This window comes from Ursus arctos, unplaced genomic scaffold, assembly GCF_023065955.2.
Source record: "Ursus arctos isolate Adak ecotype North America unplaced genomic scaffold, UrsArc2.0 scaffold_4, whole genome shotgun sequence".
Taxonomy (NCBI): domain Eukaryota; kingdom Metazoa; phylum Chordata; class Mammalia; order Carnivora; family Ursidae; genus Ursus; species Ursus arctos.
In genome coordinates, this window is record NW_026623056.1 from 31999912 (window position 1) to 32020547 (window position 20636).

General features: G+C 32.2%; 1 protein-coding gene and 1 non-coding gene across 2 annotated transcripts in view; both read right to left on the reverse strand.

The window, feature by feature from the left end:
- Positions 1-20636, reverse strand: part of STXBP5L (syntaxin binding protein 5L) — a 425975-nt gene that overhangs the window by 209192 nt on the left and 196147 nt on the right. The window contains exons 6-7 of the mRNA XM_044382469.2: positions 10910-11044; positions 4243-4306 (exon numbers count right to left, since the gene is read on the reverse strand). Of these exons, the coding sequence (XP_044238404.1) occupies positions 4243-4306; positions 10910-11044 (199 nt within the window). The remainder of the gene's footprint in view (positions 1-4242; positions 4307-10909; positions 11045-20636) is intronic.
- On the reverse strand, positions 2303-2409 carry LOC113257251 (U6 spliceosomal RNA). Its single transcript, XR_003316895.1, has one exon. It is a non-coding gene; the product is annotated as a U6 spliceosomal RNA (small nuclear RNA).

Consider the following 20636-nt stretch of genomic DNA (forward strand, 5'->3'; position numbering starts at 1 on the left):
TTTTTCCCGTTGGTCATATAAATAGGATAGACATCTGAAATGAATTTTCTAAATCATAATGAATATATGTTTTAAATGGTGATAACGCCAAATTACCTATACTGGTGTATATACCTACTACTGCTGTATCTAGATTTCCATTTCTCAATTATTAATATTTTCCATTACCTGATATTATTAATATTTTTAATGTTTTGCCAGTCTGATGTGGAAAAAATGGGATAATGCATTTCCCTAGTAATTATTAGTGAGGCCATTTCCTCCTGTCAGCAGCCAAACTCTGCTCTCTAGAGGTAAGAGGCAACCACATCTTCAACTCTTACAATGGTCTTTTCTAGTAGACTTACTCCCATATTTCTAAATATGTTCATATTGCCATTTCTTGATATATTAATTAAACATTATCTATTGATTTCCTATTATGAAAGATGAGGATTTAGTACAAGTTCCTTATATATTTTACATGTTTATTATTTGCCTACTACATATGTAAGCAAATATCTCCCACTCTTGCCTGTCTTTTACCATGATTGTCTTGTTATGGTATATTCCTTAAAGCTTTTAGGTTTTATGTCTTGCCCAAGGAGGTCCCTACTTCACAGTAAAAACCCATTTCCTATAGTTTCTTCTAAAACTTTCTGAGTTGTGATTTTAACATTTACATATTTTCTCCATCTGGAATTTATTTCTGTGAATGGTATAAGGTAGAGACCTTACTATTTTTTTCAAAATAGCTAGTTGTTCAACAGCATTTATTCAATAGTTTATTATGTCCTAAAACATCTTCTCTAAAATATCCAAAAATTACATCAAATGTCTGAACCATTTCTGGAATATCCATTTAGATCTATTGGTCATTTTGTATCCCCTTGTTCCAATATCACAATGTACTGTATTTCTTTTTAACAATAGCCTAATTATGGAAAGAACCCAAATGCCCATCGACTGATGAATGAATAAAGATTACACACACACACACACACACACACACACTGGACTATTACCCAGCCATAAAAAAGAATGAGATCTTGCCATTTGCAATGACATGAAGGAAACTAGAGTATTATAAGTGAAATGTCAGCCAGAGAAAGGCAAATACTATATGATTTCACTCCTTTGTAGAATTTAAGAAAGAAAAGACATGAACAGAGGGGGGAAAAAAAGAGAGGCAAACCAGAAAACAGATTCTTAACTATAGAGAACGAACTGAGTGTTACTAGAAGGGAGGTTGGTGGGGGATGGGTTAAATGGGTAATGAGTATTAAGGAGGGCACTTGCTGTGATAAGTACTAGGTGTTGTATGTAAGTGATGAATTACTAAATACTACACCAGAAACTAATATTACACTGTTAAGTAACTGGAATTTAAATAAAAACTTGAAGAAAAAAAATAATAAAATAAAAAATAAAAGATGTCTTAAAACACTTTCCTTTTTAAAAATTTATAGTTACTAATTTAATTTTTCTTCTTAATTGAAGTATAATTAATACAGTTTATATTAGTTTCAGGTGTACAATATGTATAATTCAACAATTCGATACATTATTCAGTGCTCATCAAGATAAGTGTGTTCTTGATCTCATTTATCTATTTCACCCCTCTCCCCAACATCCTCCTCTCTGGCCACCACAGATTTGTTCTCTATAATTAAGACTCTGGTTTTTTGCTTGTCTCTTTTTCTCTTTGTTCATTTGTTTTGTTTCTTAAATTCCACATATGAATGAAATCATATGGTATCTGTCTTTTCTCTTATTTCACTAAGTATTATACCCTTCAGATTCATCCATATTGTTGCAAATGGCATGATCTCATTCTTTTTTATAGCTGAGTAATATTCCATTGTCTATATATACCACATCTTTATCCATTCATCTGGGGATGGACACACGGGTTGCTACCATATGTTGGTTATTGTAAATAATGCTGCAATAAACATAGGGATGCATATATCTTTTCAAATGGGTGTTTTTGGTTTTTTGGATAAATATCCAATAGTGTAATTACTGGATCATATGGTAGTTCCATTTTTAATTTTTTGAGGAACTTCTATACTATTTTTCACAGGGGCTGTATCATTTTGCATTACCACCAACAGTGCATAAAGTTGGAGATATCGCAATCCCAGAATTCAAGATACACTACAAAGCTGTAGTAATCAAAACAGTATGATACTGGTACAAGAACAGACATATAGATCAATGAACAGAATACAGAGTCTAGAAATAAACCAATGCTTATATGGTCAATTAATCCATGATAAAGGAGACAATAATACACAATGATGAAAAGACAGTCTCTTCGACAAATTGTGCTGGGAAAACTAATTTGCATGTCATCCTTGCCCAGGGGCCATGCTAATTTTCTCTGTATCACTCCAATTTTAGTATATGTGCTGCCAACGCAAGCGCTGGGAAAACTAAATGGCTATATGCAAAAGAATGAAACTGGACCACTTTCTTACACTATACACAAAAATAAACTCAAAATGGATTAAAAACCTAAATGTGAGACCTGAAACCATAAAACTCCTAGAAGAAAACATAGGCAGTAATTTCTTTGACATCAGCTATAGAAGTATTTTTCTAGATATGTCTCTTCACACAAGGAAAACAAAAGCAAAATTAAGTTATTGGGACTACACCAAAATAAATAGCTTTTGTACAAGGGCATCAGGGTGGCTCAGTCCATTAGGCATCCAGCTCTTAGTTTCTTTCGGCTTGGGTCATGATCTCATGGGTCATAGGATCCATCCAGGGTAGGGCTCTGTACTCAGCAGGGAGTCTGCTTAAAAGATTCTCTCCCTCTGCCCCTCCTTCCCACTCACACTCATGCTCTCTCTCTCTAAAATAAATAAATATATCTTTTTTATTTATTTGAGAGACAGAGAGCAAGGAGCAGGGAAGGGTAAAGCAAGAAGCAGACTCCCCGCTGAGCAGGGAGCCCGACAACATGAGGCTTGATCCCAGGATCCTGGGATTATGACCTGAGCAGAGGCAGATGCTTAACAGACAGAGCCACCCAGGTGCCTCATAAATAAATAAATAAATAAATGTTAAAAAAAAAAAAAAGCTTTTGTACAGTGAAGAAAACCATTAATAAAACAAAAAGTCTACCTACTGAATGGGAAAAGATATTTGCAAATAATATATTCAACAAGGGGTTAATATCCAAAATATATTAAGAATTGATACAACACCAAAAAACCCAAATAATCCAATTAAAAAATGGGCAGAAGACCCGAATAGACATTTTTCCAAAGAAGACATACAGATGAAACACACACATGAAAAGATGCTCAACATCACTCATCATCAGGGAAACGCATATCAAAACCACAATGAGATATCACCTTATACCTGTCAGAATAGTTAAAATCAAAAACACAAGAAATAACAAGTGTTGGTGAGGATGTGGAGAAAAATATTTTCTTTTTCTTAAGAATATTAAAATCATTTCTTTAAAAATAAGTAAATTCTGATGCCACCTGATTGGAATAACACTGTATTTATGGATCAATTTGAAGAAATCCAGTGTTCTTTCTATTACCATTAGGCAGACTTGACTTTCAGACTCAATATTTATTAGGCAAATTCAGTTTCTATCATTTAAAAATAAAGAAGCAAACCTATACTAACTAATTTACTCAGGTGTTTTCTATGGTACTTAGCTAAAAATAAATTCTTGAAGATGCCATATTTATGATGAAAGTGATGCTTTAGATCTTTTCATATTATCAACTTTGTTTTCTCATCATCAAAAGAAAATTATGAATAATCAAAATGAATGAGAATTATTTCTATAACCTCAGAACATTTTCTATATAATTACCTATTTATAAAATCAAGATTGGCTAATTTATGATTATTTAGTATTGGCCATTTATCATTACCAAAACTGAATAGCAGAGGCCAATGATTAATGATATTGATAACCATACTGTTATGTTCCAGCATAGAATATTTGAAAATTCAAGTTGTTCCACATATTCCATACCTTCCTCAAAATTCTAGAATTAAATACCAACTTTAGCTCTAGGTGAAAACAAAGACTTAATTTGAGACCATTATTAGTGTGAATAATTCATTTATTCATTACTTGCTCATTCATTCAACATATTTTAATTTAGAAAACACTGAATGCTTTGAACTGTGCTACAAGTTAGGTACAAAATAATAGTAAGAAACACCTTCATTCAAGAATGAGGAAAATAAATGCAAGAATAATGGTATTGTAATACTCACTTTCCCTTCGTCTCTTGGGCTATCGCTTAAATGTACAACTGGACCTGGATGAGTCTTTGTGGATCTGTTAAATCAATTCAAAATAGTAATTAAAAAACAATAATTAAAACACCTTACCATTATAGACTGGAACAAAGAAATTACTTTGGAATACACTCCCAATATTCTGAGGTTTAAACTTAGATTCATTTGAGTTTTGGTTTTTTTTCTTTAAGACTACTTTTCTTTCTCTTATTAATGCTATTAAAGTAGGTGTAATTTTTTTAAATTTTTTAAAAATCACGTTTAAGAGCATAGATCCACATAACAGTGGGATTCTTCATTTCTATAGCATAAAAATTATATATTTGAAGAGACACTGTTAATAATGAAAGTGACGCTTTAGAGTTTTTTCATGTTATCAACTCTGTTTCTTCATTATCAAAGAAAAATTATGAATAGTCAAGATGAATTATGTCTTCATCAAATTATGAATTTATGAATTGGTATTTATATGTTTGTTGCCAGAGCTAAGCCTCTGAAAATTTGAAATTGAACTTACACAGACAAAGATAACTTACGCAGCCACAAGGCTAATGCTATAAGCCTGTTTGAGCCAAATTGCAAAGTACATAACTGATTTACAATTTCCTTTGACATAAAGTACAATAGCTCCTTTGATTTACAAAGAAACTCTCTCTAGTGATAGCCAGTTTACTGACAAACTGGGGAAACCTAGTTCACTGGTTATGTCTCATTTATTTGGTTATCCAGGGTAATCCATACAGATAAATATGTCTAAGTGCATAGTGTTAAAAGGACCTGTCTTCTGTAAATCTGACTTTAAATTTATTCTACTCTGATATCTGGCATGTTTCTTTTATATTTCCTACTTTAACACATCATTGTTGAATATGATTATGTCATGTTTAAATACAATATGACCTGATAGGACCATAGATTTGTTTTTGCTCGTTTTTCCACATCCTTTCTTCAACAGTCTAATTATGCCAGATTAATCCTATTATGATTATATTGACATAGTTATAATTTATTTCTTTTTAAAATATAATTTATTTCTTATGCATACATGAAAACTATCAAAGATTCTTTACGAATAGTAAAGAATAAATTTTAAACTTTCTGGGATCAGATAAAAGTGACAAACGAAGTAACTCCAGGTTTCCCAGACACTGACTCCCCACAGTGACTCAGAGGAATAAATACAGACTTATTAGATATTTTGTTATTGGTTTATCCTAAATTTTCTTATCTAAAAATGGAGATAGTAGTACTGATCCTACTGAGTAATTATGAGGATTATAATATTTATATATCGCACCTAATATAATGCCAAAACATAGTAAGTACTCAATGAATAGTATTATGACTGTTGTAAATCACTGGAATAATTGGAAACTAGAGTTACTATCTGCATTCTAAATGCAGTGTTTTATTAGAGTAAAGTGCCTCTCATAAGGAACAGTGTCCTTCATTTATCCTTTGAAAACTATTAGTATTCAATAAACTACAAACTCCTGTTTCTTGGGTACGACTGGAACAACAAATACCAAAGTGTACTCCATGATAAACTAATGAATATATAAGGTATTTCACATAAAGAGTGTTCCATATCAAAAAGTTTGGGAAACCCTGAATTAAACATAATTTTTTTTTCCTTCTACAAAGCTTCTTACAGGCATAATACTCAAGTGAATACTAAAATCTTCAATATTTTCCCAAAGTACTAGCCCATAGAATTATTTCTCATTGACCGTATTTAGGGAATCACTGAAATATACTTTGAGAAACACTAGTTAGACCATATGCAAAACTTTTCCATTTAGACTGTCAGAGTTTGTAAAACACTCAAGTTCAGAAAAGAATTTAGCATTAAACTTCAGTTATTTGTATTGACTTTTTCAGACTATAGAAGATACATTATTTGTTGTAAAAAAAAAAGAATTTTAAACTTAGAAGATACTGTCAAAAGAAAAAAATCTCTCATATTATTTTACTGCCTAAATATAATGACTACTAACATTTTGATACATTTTTTCTGACTTTTCCCCTGACCTTATACTTCCAAAAACCATCAGGCATTCCTTGAAAAACTTATGGTCATTAGAAATTGACTTAAAAAATAAAAAAGCATTGGTGTACTCTGGATTCTGTAAATTCTACAAATACTACTTTAGATAGAATTATCAATGAAGTTAAAATCATATAGTATCCATCTAAATAATCCGTAATAATTCTTCTCGGTATCCCTATTTATCCTCATTTAGCATGATGGCTTCTTAATAGTTTCTTATATGGGCCTTCTTTCTCTCCTATATCTTAAATATTGATATTCCTTTGTATTCTATCCTAGTCTGTCATCTATTCCCATATTATATATGGTCATGAATTCAAGAGCACACAGGAGCCAGGCAGGTATTGTAAATGAAGCAAATAGACTGAATGAGAACTGTACCAAACTGGACAGCACATTATCCACCTGCAAAAGGAAAGTTATTACTCAGTTCCAGCTGATTACTGACTGCCATGCAAGAATACTGAACTAGAATTGTCTCATTATGAATTTTCATGAAAATGTGGAAATCCAAATTTTTATTTATACTCTACCAATTTTCAAATATTAGAAATAACTCAGAACATATTTAAATACTCTGATAGCCAAACAAAACATATCTGTGAGTCAGAATTGGTTGACTGCTAGTTTGCTACCTGTTTTCTATACACTCTTCATGCACAATGAATGTGCATGAATGTGCATTCAATACCATATATTCTATCTCATTACCTTCAGATCCATATAGCCCACTCCCTACCATTTTCCCATACCAATTCCATTTGAATGTTTTATAAACACATACAATTCAACCTACCTAAAATTGAACTCATTATTTTCCCCCCAACCTACTCAATCTCTTTCTTTCTTTCACTAAATGTCACCCTTATCTACATAGTTGCTCAAGCCTAATACCTGGGGGTCACTCTTAATTCTTCTCCATTGTTATATCTTCCCATAATACCCAAGCCTTGCCTCATCTATCTTCTATGTATTTAATTATGTCAGCTTATTTCCACTCCTAAATCAATGATAATGTTTACCAAGAATACAGTTTTTTCTCTCTTTAATCATTTCTCTATACCTGCCTTCAGAGTAGTCTTCCTAAATGCAACTTTGATCAAGTCAATTCTCTGCTTAAAACCCTTCAAAATTCAGCTCCTGGCCTTTAAGTCCAAACTTCTCAAACTGGCCTACAAGGCCTTTTCATATTATATACCCTGATTACCTCTCCTCAACCTTTATCTTTTATCATACTCTCTCCCAGGTATTCCAACAAACTAAACTACTTAAAATTTCTGTGCATGGAATAAAAACTCTCTCACATTCTATCCTTAAACCTTCTATCCCCTCTTCCTAGAACAACACCCTTACCTTTCTCTCCCAAGTCTTCACTCAACTAACTAAAATTCTCATCCTTTGGATCTCAACATAGATGTAATTTCCTTTGCAGATACTTCTCTGAGACCACATGTTAGGTGTCCTTCTTATGGAATTGCCACATTTTATTCCCAATATATTGTAATTGCCTTTTTAATTAATCTCATTAGACTGAAAGCCCCAAGAGGACAGTAACTATGTCTCCCCAGTTCAGAGTTGTTTCCAGTATCTAGCATACCATAGTGCACAATAAACACATTTGAGTGATTGTTAAACACAAACCTTACACTTATGTTTAATAATTAATTTCATGCTCAAACATTAATCATATGTAAAAAAAATAGGTTACATTTTTTAAAAAGCTAGGGCTGCCCTGCAGAAACATCTGTTTTCATACTGTAACCTGGAACATATTTTCCCATAGAAAAAATTTTAAATGTCCATTTAGTTCTCTGCTACTATTTTATGAGGTGTTCCACAAACGTCACTGTTTCTATGGAAAATGTGTTCCAGTTTCCAAATAATCAATATATACATTTTGGGAACACAAACTATTTATAATTATGAGAACAGCCTAAAAGTATAATCAAGAGACTTCATTAATAATAGAAACAAACTGAAAAATAACATTGAATAAAAAGTATTTCAAGTAAGAACTTAAAATAATTTCACGTATCTCTTAAAGACAATTCTTCATTTGTCATACTTAGACAATGTATTGTTAAAATTTGTGTGTAAAATTCTATTAATGAAATGACTCTTAAATAAATATTTTATTATTGTCCCATACACTTGACACATATTAACAGGAAGTGGCGTGCATTTTCTAATGTATCTCAATAGGTAGAGGGCAATTAAAAGACAGTTCTACAAGACTGGCAGTTGGCATTAGGTAGATCACAATGGATCTATAATTTCATGGAATACACTTTCGGAAAACTGGTCTAAGTAAACCAGGAAACATTCAGGAGGTGATGCTGTCTAATAATTTCTAGAGGATATTTCAGGACACTTTCAGAGACATGTACAACTCTCTAAAAGATCAGATTTATATAAATCTATTTCTATTCTTATGCTGTATCAAATGTCTAAGATCATAACATGAAAAATGAAAGTGCTTTATTTTACTTTAGTTCCTCTTAATTTTACCCTCCTGTATAGTTTTTAAATTCATCATTAATCCTGAAATCATAAAGTTTAGACTATATAAATACATAGAGGTAAAGTATAGGTCACTAATTCAGGTAGTATTAAACTATGAAAAGTATTTGTTAAGCATATGAATATGGAAACAATAGCAAAAGTGGTGAAATACTGGATTTATCTCGATAATAAACTTCTTAATCAGCAGCATTTAACTGAACACAAATAATACATATATTACTATTTGTACTAATATTAAATTTGTATAAAAGTTCTATATTTCAACCTCTCAAGTTTATTTACATTTTTATCAGTATCCTAAGAAAATTATGAAAGCAAGCATTAATTTCAGCCCTAGTTACCACTTTTATAGAACTCAGATTATAGTGGGAAAACCTTTCCCAAATAGCTAAAAAATTAAATAATTTTTTGGGAGACATAATTCTATATAGTCTATAAAATAAATGTTTTTAAAAATGTTTTTAAATTTAATGTTTTTAAAAATACACATGTAGGGGCACCTGGGTGGCATAGCGGTTAAGCGTCTGCCTTCAGCTCAGGACGTGATCCTGGCGTTATGGGATCGAGCCCCACATCAGGCTCCTCTGCTATGAGCCTGCTTCTTCCTCTCCCACTCCCCCTGCTTGTGTTCCTTCTCTAGCTGGCTGTCTCTATCCTGTCGAATAAATAAATAAAATCTTAAAAAAAAAAAAACTTAAAAATACACATGTAGAACATTAAAACATATATCAGTAAAATAGTTCATACCAATTATAATTATAAATGAAGCTCTAAGTCAATATATTAGTGTGTAACTAATTCTTCAATAATGTCATCAGTCATTTAGTAGCCGCTCTGTGGAAAGCACCAAAATAAGCCAAGTATAAAGAAAAAGAAAGGAACAAAGATTTTTTTGCCCAGGGGCAGTTCTTAATCTAATCAGGGAGGAAGAATTGTCACTAACAAAAGACCCATTAGGACATAATACAAAAGGAATGTTGTAACAGTATCGTTAGTAACAACCTTTCCTATACATACAGGCATGCTGAAACATTAAAAGATAGGGAATAGATTTATTATAAAGACCAGAATCAAGCCTCATTTAAATAGGCTGTTTTAATCAGAGTTCTGGAGAATAATTATGTAACTCAGAATATATATACATATATATATATATATGTATATGTATATATATATGTATATATATATCATTTTTATTATATATGTTATATATAATTTTTATTTTTATTATTTTATTATAATATAATATATAAATATAATTTATTATAATATCATAATATATTATAGTATTTATTTTTATTATATTTATATATAATATTTATATTTATATATAAAAAATGAGCCAGCCTCAAGTTAAACATATCTTATTAAGGACCTAATATGCACAGAGCATAAACATTTATTAAAGACAATTTGTTTTTCTGATTAACACAGTGACCAGGAGAACTATTTGTGTACATACATAAAGATGGCTTGGAATTCCATTACATTTTACATGTGCATAAACTTAAGTATCACTGCCAAAGTCAAAGCGGTAATTACCACTAACCACATATCCAAATAGCTGTATATGTCACAACATAAAAAATATTGATAAGTTGATTCTCCTTAGAACCCTGAACAACATGTTAGTGAGGCAAGTGAAGAAGGAGCTACCAGCAATAAAAAACAAGTGAACTTATCATAATTATTTTTACATAAAACTAAATGTTACCACAATCCACTTGCCATTCCCCTGGAAGTGGCTATACTAAGAACAACCATAAAAAAATGAGATGATTTCCATGTATAACTTTTAGAATAAGCCTTAGTATTTTATCATCAAATTTTACATACATAACCCTTAATTATTCAGAAACCCTGAAGTATTCAGAAAGTCTAAAATTAGAGTATGTTAATACTACAATATTTTTAAAAGTCTTTACAGTTTTAATTTATTTTAGCTAAACTTTACACTCAAATTAATCATAAATTAGCTATAAATGTTTCAAATAACTGTAATTTGACAAGCTTTACATAACCATATGAAATATTCAAGCCAAATGAAGTGGTATTCAAGTTCAAACTTACAGCTCAATTGCCTTGTTCCACATGATAACATATCCAGAAAGAATGAAAGATTCAATATTTACAATATGTGTATTTCCTCTTTCTGTTCCAACATAGAGCCATTTACTCTGGAAAGGTAGATGACAGTAAGTAATTCTGAAAGAAAGAAAATTACAATTAAAATATCTAAATTTTATGTTTGGTCAGCATTATATTTTCCTTATACTTATTAGGTAATGATAGCTATATAAACAATAAAATTTACTATACACTCAAGTAACATTTAGTTATTAGTAGGGGGTAGAGGATAAATAACTATACCATTAAAAACAATAATGATGATAATAATAACCATTATTAAATAAGTGTTTACCATGGGCATTAACATATATTATTTCTCAGTCTTTTCAGAATTAAAGCACTCCGAGACAGATATATAGTTCTATTTTATGAAGAGGAAACTGAGGGCAAGAATTTTTATTTTTACTTTCATTAGACTGACAGCTAGCAAGTGGCAAAGCTAGGATTCAAATCCATTCCTGTTTGGTTGCAAAATTAACAAATTTCTACACTGCTGGTTTTTCTTTGGTAATATTCACTTCAAATAGAAGTTAGGTACATCTGAACATACATTTCAGAGTTATCAGAGAATTTGTAGCTTTCTTTATATAAGATCATAAATTATTTACTTTTTATTCAGATGCTTGGCATCTTAGTAGTATAAAGAAAGTTTATAAGATCAGAGATCTACTCTACTATTCCTTTATTTTTTTGTTCTGCCTTCATCTGCACCATGGGCCTTCTGACCAATTCTGGGAAATAATTCTATAGCCAAAAAAACCATGATTCCTATAAGTGAAATCTGGGAATTTACCAGAATCTTCTACTCACAGCATATCACTCTGGTTTTGCCTACTTCCAGTCCTTAATCGCTCATTAAAAAAAAAAAAAAAAAAAAAAAAAAAAACAAGGGAGATAAGTTCACAGTTATCCCTTGCCAGAACCTGTTATTGAATCATAATAATCCCTACAATTTATTCGGAAAAAGAGCTGGAAAAATGTTAGAAGAGGAGGACAGAGCTCTGATGCCAGGCAAACAGACCAATATGGAAAAAAAAAAAAAAAAGGAATGTAAATGGTAAATTCCCAACAAAATTCCACTTTGTACCTCCTTTTATATAAGAGTGAACATCCACTCTGTCGAATGTATATTCTCAGTCTGGTTCATTGAATTATTCAACAGTCTACCACTCTAAACCAAACTTCATCTATTCAAAAGTATTCTGCTGAAAGCCCCTTGCACACTAAAACCAAAAAACTAGAAACCCTATTACATATGCACTTATGGTTAACTGAAGATCTAATTAAAGTGTAACCTATATGGTATTGGACAATTCTGGTTAAAACCTGAAGTCTAGAATTGCTGTTGCCAAGGGGTATTTAATAATGTCCCACAGGAAATAACTTTATGGTCATGTTTCTAGGCCATGAAGCATCTATTTTCAATTCAATATAAGTAGAAAAAAGAAACTCATTTTACAGAGGATTTAAGATCACTTTTTCTGAATCACAAGGAGAGTAGAAAAAAACACTAATCCCATAAAAGTAGACAAAAATTTAGGAATTCAGGTAGAAAAAGAGTAAACTTCAATATGACATAGTCATTTCCAAGTTTGAGAAGAAAAGTCTAAAAACTGCCAGGTTTCAGTAATGAGACCTGAAGCAAGAGGCAGAATTCCAATAAAGACAATCTTTACAGTATAGGAACGATGGAATACATGAAAAAGATCCAAATAGGATTGGAAGTATTCCTTGAACCAATACTATGAAATTTTCCCTCATTCTTATTGACAACAAACTAGATAACAAAAGGGTTTCATCTTACATCCAATGCCCAACTGATGGGTAGTGGTTAAACGACTAATGAAGAAAGACCCCAGACTTTATTTGAACCCAATAAAAAAGAGTAATGGGATTTACTTAAGATGCTTGACATGGGTGAGGGAGAAGGCATGATTATACTTGTGCTATATATTTGATAACCCTAATAAAACAAATCAATACTTTATTGAATTTAATTTATTGTATTTAATAGCTATACTTTTATTTGTAATGCATTTCTACCACCATCAAACTGAAGAATTTTCTCTTATATAGGAACCCTGGAAAAATAATCTTGTTCCTATGTCTATATTCATTATCATTCTCTATAGTAAATCATCTAAGATGTTGTTAGTCTTCCGTCCATTTATCCATTAATTCAAACTTCATCGAATAATTCAGTATAAAAAGCACTGTCCTTGATTACAACACATCTACTCTTTTTCCCTCAAAAAAAAAAAATACCATCTAATAGGAGAGATAAGTAGACAAGTAAGAAAAATGAAAGTAAAGTGTATGAATTGCTATAAAGTATTCAAAGAATGGAGGGATTAATTCCAGTAAGGGGAATCAAGGAAAGCTAATGTATAAAATTTTATTTAAAATAGGCCATTATGTTAAAGATCAAGTAACTCTATAGTCTGAAATATATATGTTACTTAAGCCTATGACATAAACAAAATCAATGTTTTCAAGCTTGAAGAATGTACAGACCTTTAAAATTTTTTTGCTCATCCTCACTTTTGGGTTACTTTTACAAATTCTTTGACTCATGTATAAAAATAAAATACAAATTTCTCATACTTATGGCCGTTATGTACACATAAAACAAAAAAATAAAATAAATACAAATAAAACTACAACTAGAATTCAAATTAATGACATTAGTGTATATGACAGATTTCTTTTAAAGAAATTATTAACCTCATGATATGTTTCTAACTGCACAAATTCTTTTGAATTTGGTGTATCTATATTTATTCTAGCCTTTCCTTTTACCATTTGTCTCTACTTGAACAGTTTTGAATTCTATTCCATAGTACAGCATCACAATTTTACAATCATATGGCATGAATACATAATACATGTGCATAGTCCACTTCTATTATTTTATTGATCCACAGCAATTAAAATAGCACTAGTTGGTGCCAACACAATCATCAACACAAATTTAACTTCACATATCGGACCTATGTGACAGTATTTTTGAATGAAATGATTTGTTCAAATCATTCAGAATCTTTCCACTAGTGTGATTATAAAAATAAAAATATTACAATCAGAAATTACTCTGGAAAATTCATAACTCCAAGACCATGCCTATAGATCCTAATTTGAGAAACACTGTCAACACTAACCAAAAATATGTTTTAAAAAAGTAAATGGTTTGGGGCGCCTGGGTGGCTCAGTCAATTAAGTGTCTGCCTTTGGCTAGGGTCCTGATCTCAGGGTCCTGGGATCAAGCCCCACTTCGGGCTCCCTGCTTAGCAGGGAGTCTGCTCTCTCTGCCTCCTCCCCCCTCTGCTGGTGCTCTGTCTCTGTCTCTCTTTCTCTCTCTCTCTCAAGTGGATAAATAAAGTCTTTAAAACACACACACACACACACACAGAGTAAATCGTTTAAAATTATAGAAATTTTGCTGTATGAAACTGAGTGGAAGACTTCAAATTTGAAACTTTTTTCCCCTACATTCTAACATAGTTCAATTTTAGTCTTATATTTTCTCCAGATTCCAGGTAAAACCTCTACTACCAGGCATGATGACTCTGGCTCCAGTTCTTTCTATAATATTTACAGTTATACTTTACAACCTGTTTACACAGAATCAGGTGTATTCTGCATATTAAAAATACAAATGCCAGAGAGGAAAACTCAGCAATTCTGAGGTAAATCTAGCAATACTGTTTTAAAACTCTTTCTGGGTGGTTTTGATGCACAACCATAATTAAGAACTACTAAATTATAGCAATAATTCTTAATTGTTGGTATAAATAAATATCTCATTAAAATGCATATTTCTACATTCCAGGTACACAAATTGTGCCTCATAGACTTGGGATGGAACATATGACTGATATTTAACAAGTAACCTCATACTTGCTATTAAAAATGAAGTCCATATACCAGCATGGACATCACCTGGAAGCTTAGTAGAAATTGAGAATCTCAGGCCCTACCCCAGAATCAGAAACTGCACTTTATGAAGAACCCCCAGGTTAGTGGTATACACATTACAGTTTAGTTAGCACTTCTTTGGTTGATTCTATTACAGATAGCCTATGAACCACACTTTATGAGATACTGTTCAGTGGTTGAAAGTGGTTGACTGCTGCGAATTTATAATTCAGGTTTTAGGATAAGAACCTAAATTACTAAGTTAGTAGTAGGAGAAGGAAGGGAATAATGAAGGGGGGAGTAAACGGGGAAATGAACTACGAGAGACGATGGACTCTGGGAGACAAACTGAGGGTTTTAGAGGGGAGGGGGATGCGGGGATGGGCTAGCCCAGTAATAGGTGTTAAGGAGGGCACGTATTGCAGGGAACACTGGGTGTTACACGCAAACAATGAATCATGGAGCACTACATCAAAAACGAACAATGTACTGTAGAAGTTCATTAAAGTCTCAAAGGATTTTTTTAAAAAATTAAAAATTAAAAAAATAAAATAAAATAAAATTTTTTTAAAAGTAGTAGGGATAAAGCCTTTTAGATATGCAGTTCCCTCAAACTGAGCTAACGGTGATAATAAGAACCGCAACAACAGCCAGGGAAAGAAGCAGCTAGCTACCCTAAGATTCCCTCAGCATCTTAATTCAAAACTGATACTTAATAGTTTTAGTGGAAAAACTCAAATCATATAAAAGAAAAAATAAAGAATTAAAAATTCTCTAAGAAAAAGAATCTGATAATTTTGGACAATCTGTACCTAGACAGAATTATGATACAAGAGACAAAATTAAACAGATAACTGAAAATTTAGTTGAATTTCATTCACAGTCTTAATGAACTAACCAGATAGTAAAAATCTTCAATTTTGTTACCTGTAATTATTTGTAAAACTATCAAACATAAGTCAGATTTTTAAAATAAGCCAAATCCTTACACTTCCATAGGGAATAACATCATGATTTCTGGCAAATCCAAGTCTGAGAAGCTTATTCTCTCCTATAACAAAAGAAATAACATTTTCTACCTTCATTTAAATTCAGAGTATTTCAACTTCTGGATGAGAGAACTGAGTTAATGGAGGCCATGAGGAGAGCAGGAATGAGGCACTGGTATCCTGCACAGAAGTAAATTACAGAGCAATAATTACACCATTCCCAGCAGTTATGAAGTGCCTCTCCCTGTCTCAGGAGTTAGTAAAGACCAATGGGGAAATTTGAACTTCTACTCCCACCTGTTAGGAACAAGATGACATTTGTCCTTCCACTGCCAGAGCAATGTCAAAACAACTCACCACAAATAGAAGGTTTACAGAAGACCTACAATGTCAAAACATAATATCCAAAATGTCCAGTTTTAATAAAAACTCACTCACCATACCAAGAAATAGGAAAATCTCAATTTGAATGAAAAAAAAGCAATAGATACCACCAAGATGATAAAGATGTTAGAATTCACTGATAAATATTTAAAAGGAAATATCATAAAAATGCAACAAGCAATTATGAATGACATAAAATGAAAAATATGGAAAGACTCAGCAAAGAAACATGAGATAAAAACCAAATGCAAATTTTACTACTGAAAAACACAAAAAGAAAATTTAAAAACCTATGCATAAGCTCAGTAGCCAAGTGGAAGGGACAGAAAATAAATTCCATGAACTCACAGATAAAACAATATAAATTACCCAATCTGAACAACAAAGAGAAAATAGATGTTTAAAAAAATGCCAGAGACTCAGAAAACAGTGATGCAAAAAAGAAAAGATTTAACAATCACATTATCAGGGCCCTGAAAGGAGAGGAAAAGAAAATAAAATGGGACTGAAAAAGTAGTTTAAAAAATCATGTCTAAAACATCCTAAATTTGGCAAAAAAAACCCACAAAAAAACCAAAAGATTCAAGAAGCTGACAAAAACTAAACAAAATAAACACAAAGAAATGAAATTAGGACAGATCTCAGCCAGCTATCTAAAAAAGAAAAAAAAAAATCCCCAAAACAGCAAAATAGAAATAACACCTGAACTATAGGGGAAAATATTCTAATGGTAACCAGATTTCTCACCAGAAAACCAGAGGCCAAAAGGAAGTAGAACATTATTCAAGCGCTTAAAGGGAAGAACTATCAACACAGAATTCTCACCAGAAAACCAGAGGCCAAAAGGAAGTAGAACATTATTCAAGTGCTTAAAGGAAAGAACTATCAACACAGAATTCTATATCCCCCCAAAATATCCCTCAGGAATAAAGGGGAAATCATGATATTACTAGGTGAAAGAAATCTAAGAATTTGTCACTAAAAGACAAACTCTAAAAGAATGCTTAAAAGGGGTTCACTAAACAGAAAAAAAGATCAGAGATTTTCTAAATATCAAGTGTAAATAAAAAACTACAGGGAGAGTAAAAATATGATTAAATTCAATGTATTTTCCTCCTTCCTTTGAGTATCTTAAATTATGTTTCATATTTGAAGCAGAAATTATAACATAGTCTGATGTGGTTCTAAATACAGAGAGAGAAAATTTATTTAAAATGAGGGAATGAAAATTAAGAAAGGAAAGATCTTCGTACTTCATTCAAACTGAGAAAATGCAATACCAGTAGATTGTGGTAAGTTGTTCATACATAATGAAATGTCCACAGCAACCACTCAAGAAGTGAAATGATACAAAGAGATACATTAAAAACTACACATAAATCAAAATGGAATTCTAAAAAAAAATGTTCAATTAAACCACAGGAAGGCAAAAAAACCCACATTTGAATGAAAAAATAGACAACAAAAACTAAATTGAGAACTTAAGCACTATCTCTAATTACATAAAATGTAAACACCAATTAAAATACAGATTGGCAGAGTGAGTTTAAAAAAAAACTACCTACTATATGCTGTGTACAAGAAACTTACTTCCAATATATTGACATGGGTGGGCTGAAAGTAACAGGAGATACAAAGGTATATCATACAAACATTAATCAAAAGAAAGTGGGAATGGCTGTACTAGTATCAGATCTTAAAACAACAACAACAACAAACTTGGAAGGAGAGAAAATGACCAGGACATTTTGTAAAGATAAAAAGATCAAGTAACCAAGAAGACATGGCAATCCTAAAGGTCCATGTCCAAACAAAAACCTGCAAATTATGTGAACCAAAAACTGAGAAGAGAAAAAGAGAATCCATGATTCTAGTAGATTTCAACACCTGTTCCTAGCAAATCAGCAAGGATATAGAATCAACAAAATCACCAGTCAACAGAACTGATCAACATTTATAAAATAATCCGCCAAACAACAGCAAAATATTCTTGTCACCACAAGACATATAACAAGATACACCATATTTTGGGCTAAAAAATAAACTTCAACAAATTTAAAATAATCAAGTCATATAGAATGTGCCCTCTAAACACAATGGAATCAAATTAGAAATCAATAAAAGAGAAACAACATTTCCAAATACTTGAAACACACTTCTAATTTATAGGTCCAAGAAGTCACCACAGGGGAATTAAAAAAACACAAGAAATAACAAGTGTTGACAAGAATGTAAAGAAAAATGAACTATGTACTGTAAATGGGACTACAAGCTTCTGCAGCCACTGTGGAAAACACTATCGATATTTCTCAAAAAATTAAAAACAGGATTATGATATGATCCAATAATTACATTACTAGGTATTTACCCAAAGAAAACAAAAACACTAATTCAAAAAGATACATGCAACCCTACATTTATTGCATTTATTTTTTTATTTAAATTCAATTAGCCAACATATAGTACATTAGTTTCAGAAGTAGTGTTCATTAATTCATCAGTTGCGTATAACACCCAGTGCTCATCACATCATGTGCCCTCCTTAAGCCCATCATCCAGTTGCCCCATGCCCCCACCTACCACCCCTTCTGCAACCCTCAGTTTGTTTCCCAGAGTCAAGAGTCTCTCATGGTTTGTCTCCCTCTCCGATTTTTTCCCATTAAATTTTCCCTCCCTTCCCCTATGATCCTTGCACTACTTATATTTCACATATGAGTGAAAGCATATGATAATTGTCTCTCTGATTAACTTATTTCACTTGGCATAATACCCTCCAGTTCCATCCACATCAATGTAAGTGGTAGGTATTCATCCTTTCTGACAGCTGAGTAATATTCCATTGTATACATAAACCACATCTACTTTATCCATTCATATGTTGAAGGACATCTCGGCATCTTCCAGTTTGGCTATTGTGGACATTGCTGCCATGAATATTGGGGTGCAGGTGCCCCATTGCATCACTACATCTGTATCTTTGCAGTGATACCTAGTAGTACAATTGATGGGTTGTAGGGTAGCTCTATATTTAACTTCTTGAGGAACCTCCATACTGTTTTCTACAGTGGCTGTACCAGCTTACATTCCCACAGTATAAGAGGGTTCCCCTTTCTCCACATCCTCGCCAACATTTGTTGTTTCCTGTCTTGTTAATTTTAGCCATTTAAGTGGTGTGATGTGGTATCTCATTGTAGTTTTATTTGTATTTCCCTAATGATAAGTGATGTTGAGCATTTTTCATCTCCTGTTGCCATTTGTATGTTTTCTTTGGAGAAACATCCATTCATGTCTTCTGCCCATTTGTTAACTGGATTATTTGTGTTTTGGGTGTTGAGTTTGAGAAGTTCTTTATAGATCTTGGATACCAGCCCTTTATCTGATACGTCATTTGTGAATATTTTCTCCCATTCTATAGATTGCCTTTTAGTTTTGTTGACTATTTCCTTTGCTGTGCAAAAGTTTTTTACCTTGATGAAGTCCCAATAGTTCATATTTGCTTATGTTTCCCTTGTGTTCAGAGACGTGTCTTGCAGGAAGTTGCTGCAGCCAAAGTCGAAGAGTTTGCTGCCAAATTCCTCTAGGATTTTGATGGACTCCTGTCTCACATTTAGGTCTTTCATCCATTTTGAGTTTATCTTTGTGTATAGTGGAAGAGAAAGGGCCAGTTTCATTCTTCTGCATGTGGTTGTCCAATTTTTCCAACCGCATTTAAAGATTGTCTTCTTTCCAATGGATATTCTTTCCTGCTTTGTCAAAGATTAGTTGACCATAGAGTTGAGGGTCCATTTCTGAGCTCTCTATTCTGTTCCATTGATCTATGTGTCTGTTTTTGTGCCAGTACCATGCCATCTTGATGATCACATCTTTGTAATATAGCTTAAAGTCAGGCATTGTGATGCCCCCAGCTTTAGTTTTCTTTTTCAACATTCCTTTGGCTATTCAGGGTCTTTTCTGGTTTCATACAAATTTTAGGATTAATTGTTCCAGCTCTGTGAAAAATGTCAATGGTATTTTGATAGAGATTCCACTGACTGTATAGATTGTTCTGAATAGCATAGATATTTTAACAATGTGTATCCTCCCAATCCATGTGCTTTGTGTCTTCCATTTCTTTGTGTCTTCCTCAATTTCTTTCATAAGCATTCTGTAGTTTTCAGAGCACAGATCCTTTACCAACTGATTTCTGTGCATTGATTTTGTATCCTGCCACTTTGCTGAATTCCTGTATGAGTTCTAGCAATTTTTGGGTGGAATCTTTTGTGTTTTCCACATAGAGTATCATGTCACCTGCAAAGAGTGAGAGTTTGACTTCTTTGCCAATTCAGATGACTTTTATTTCTTTTTGTGGTCTGATTGCTGAGGTTAGGACTTCTAGTACG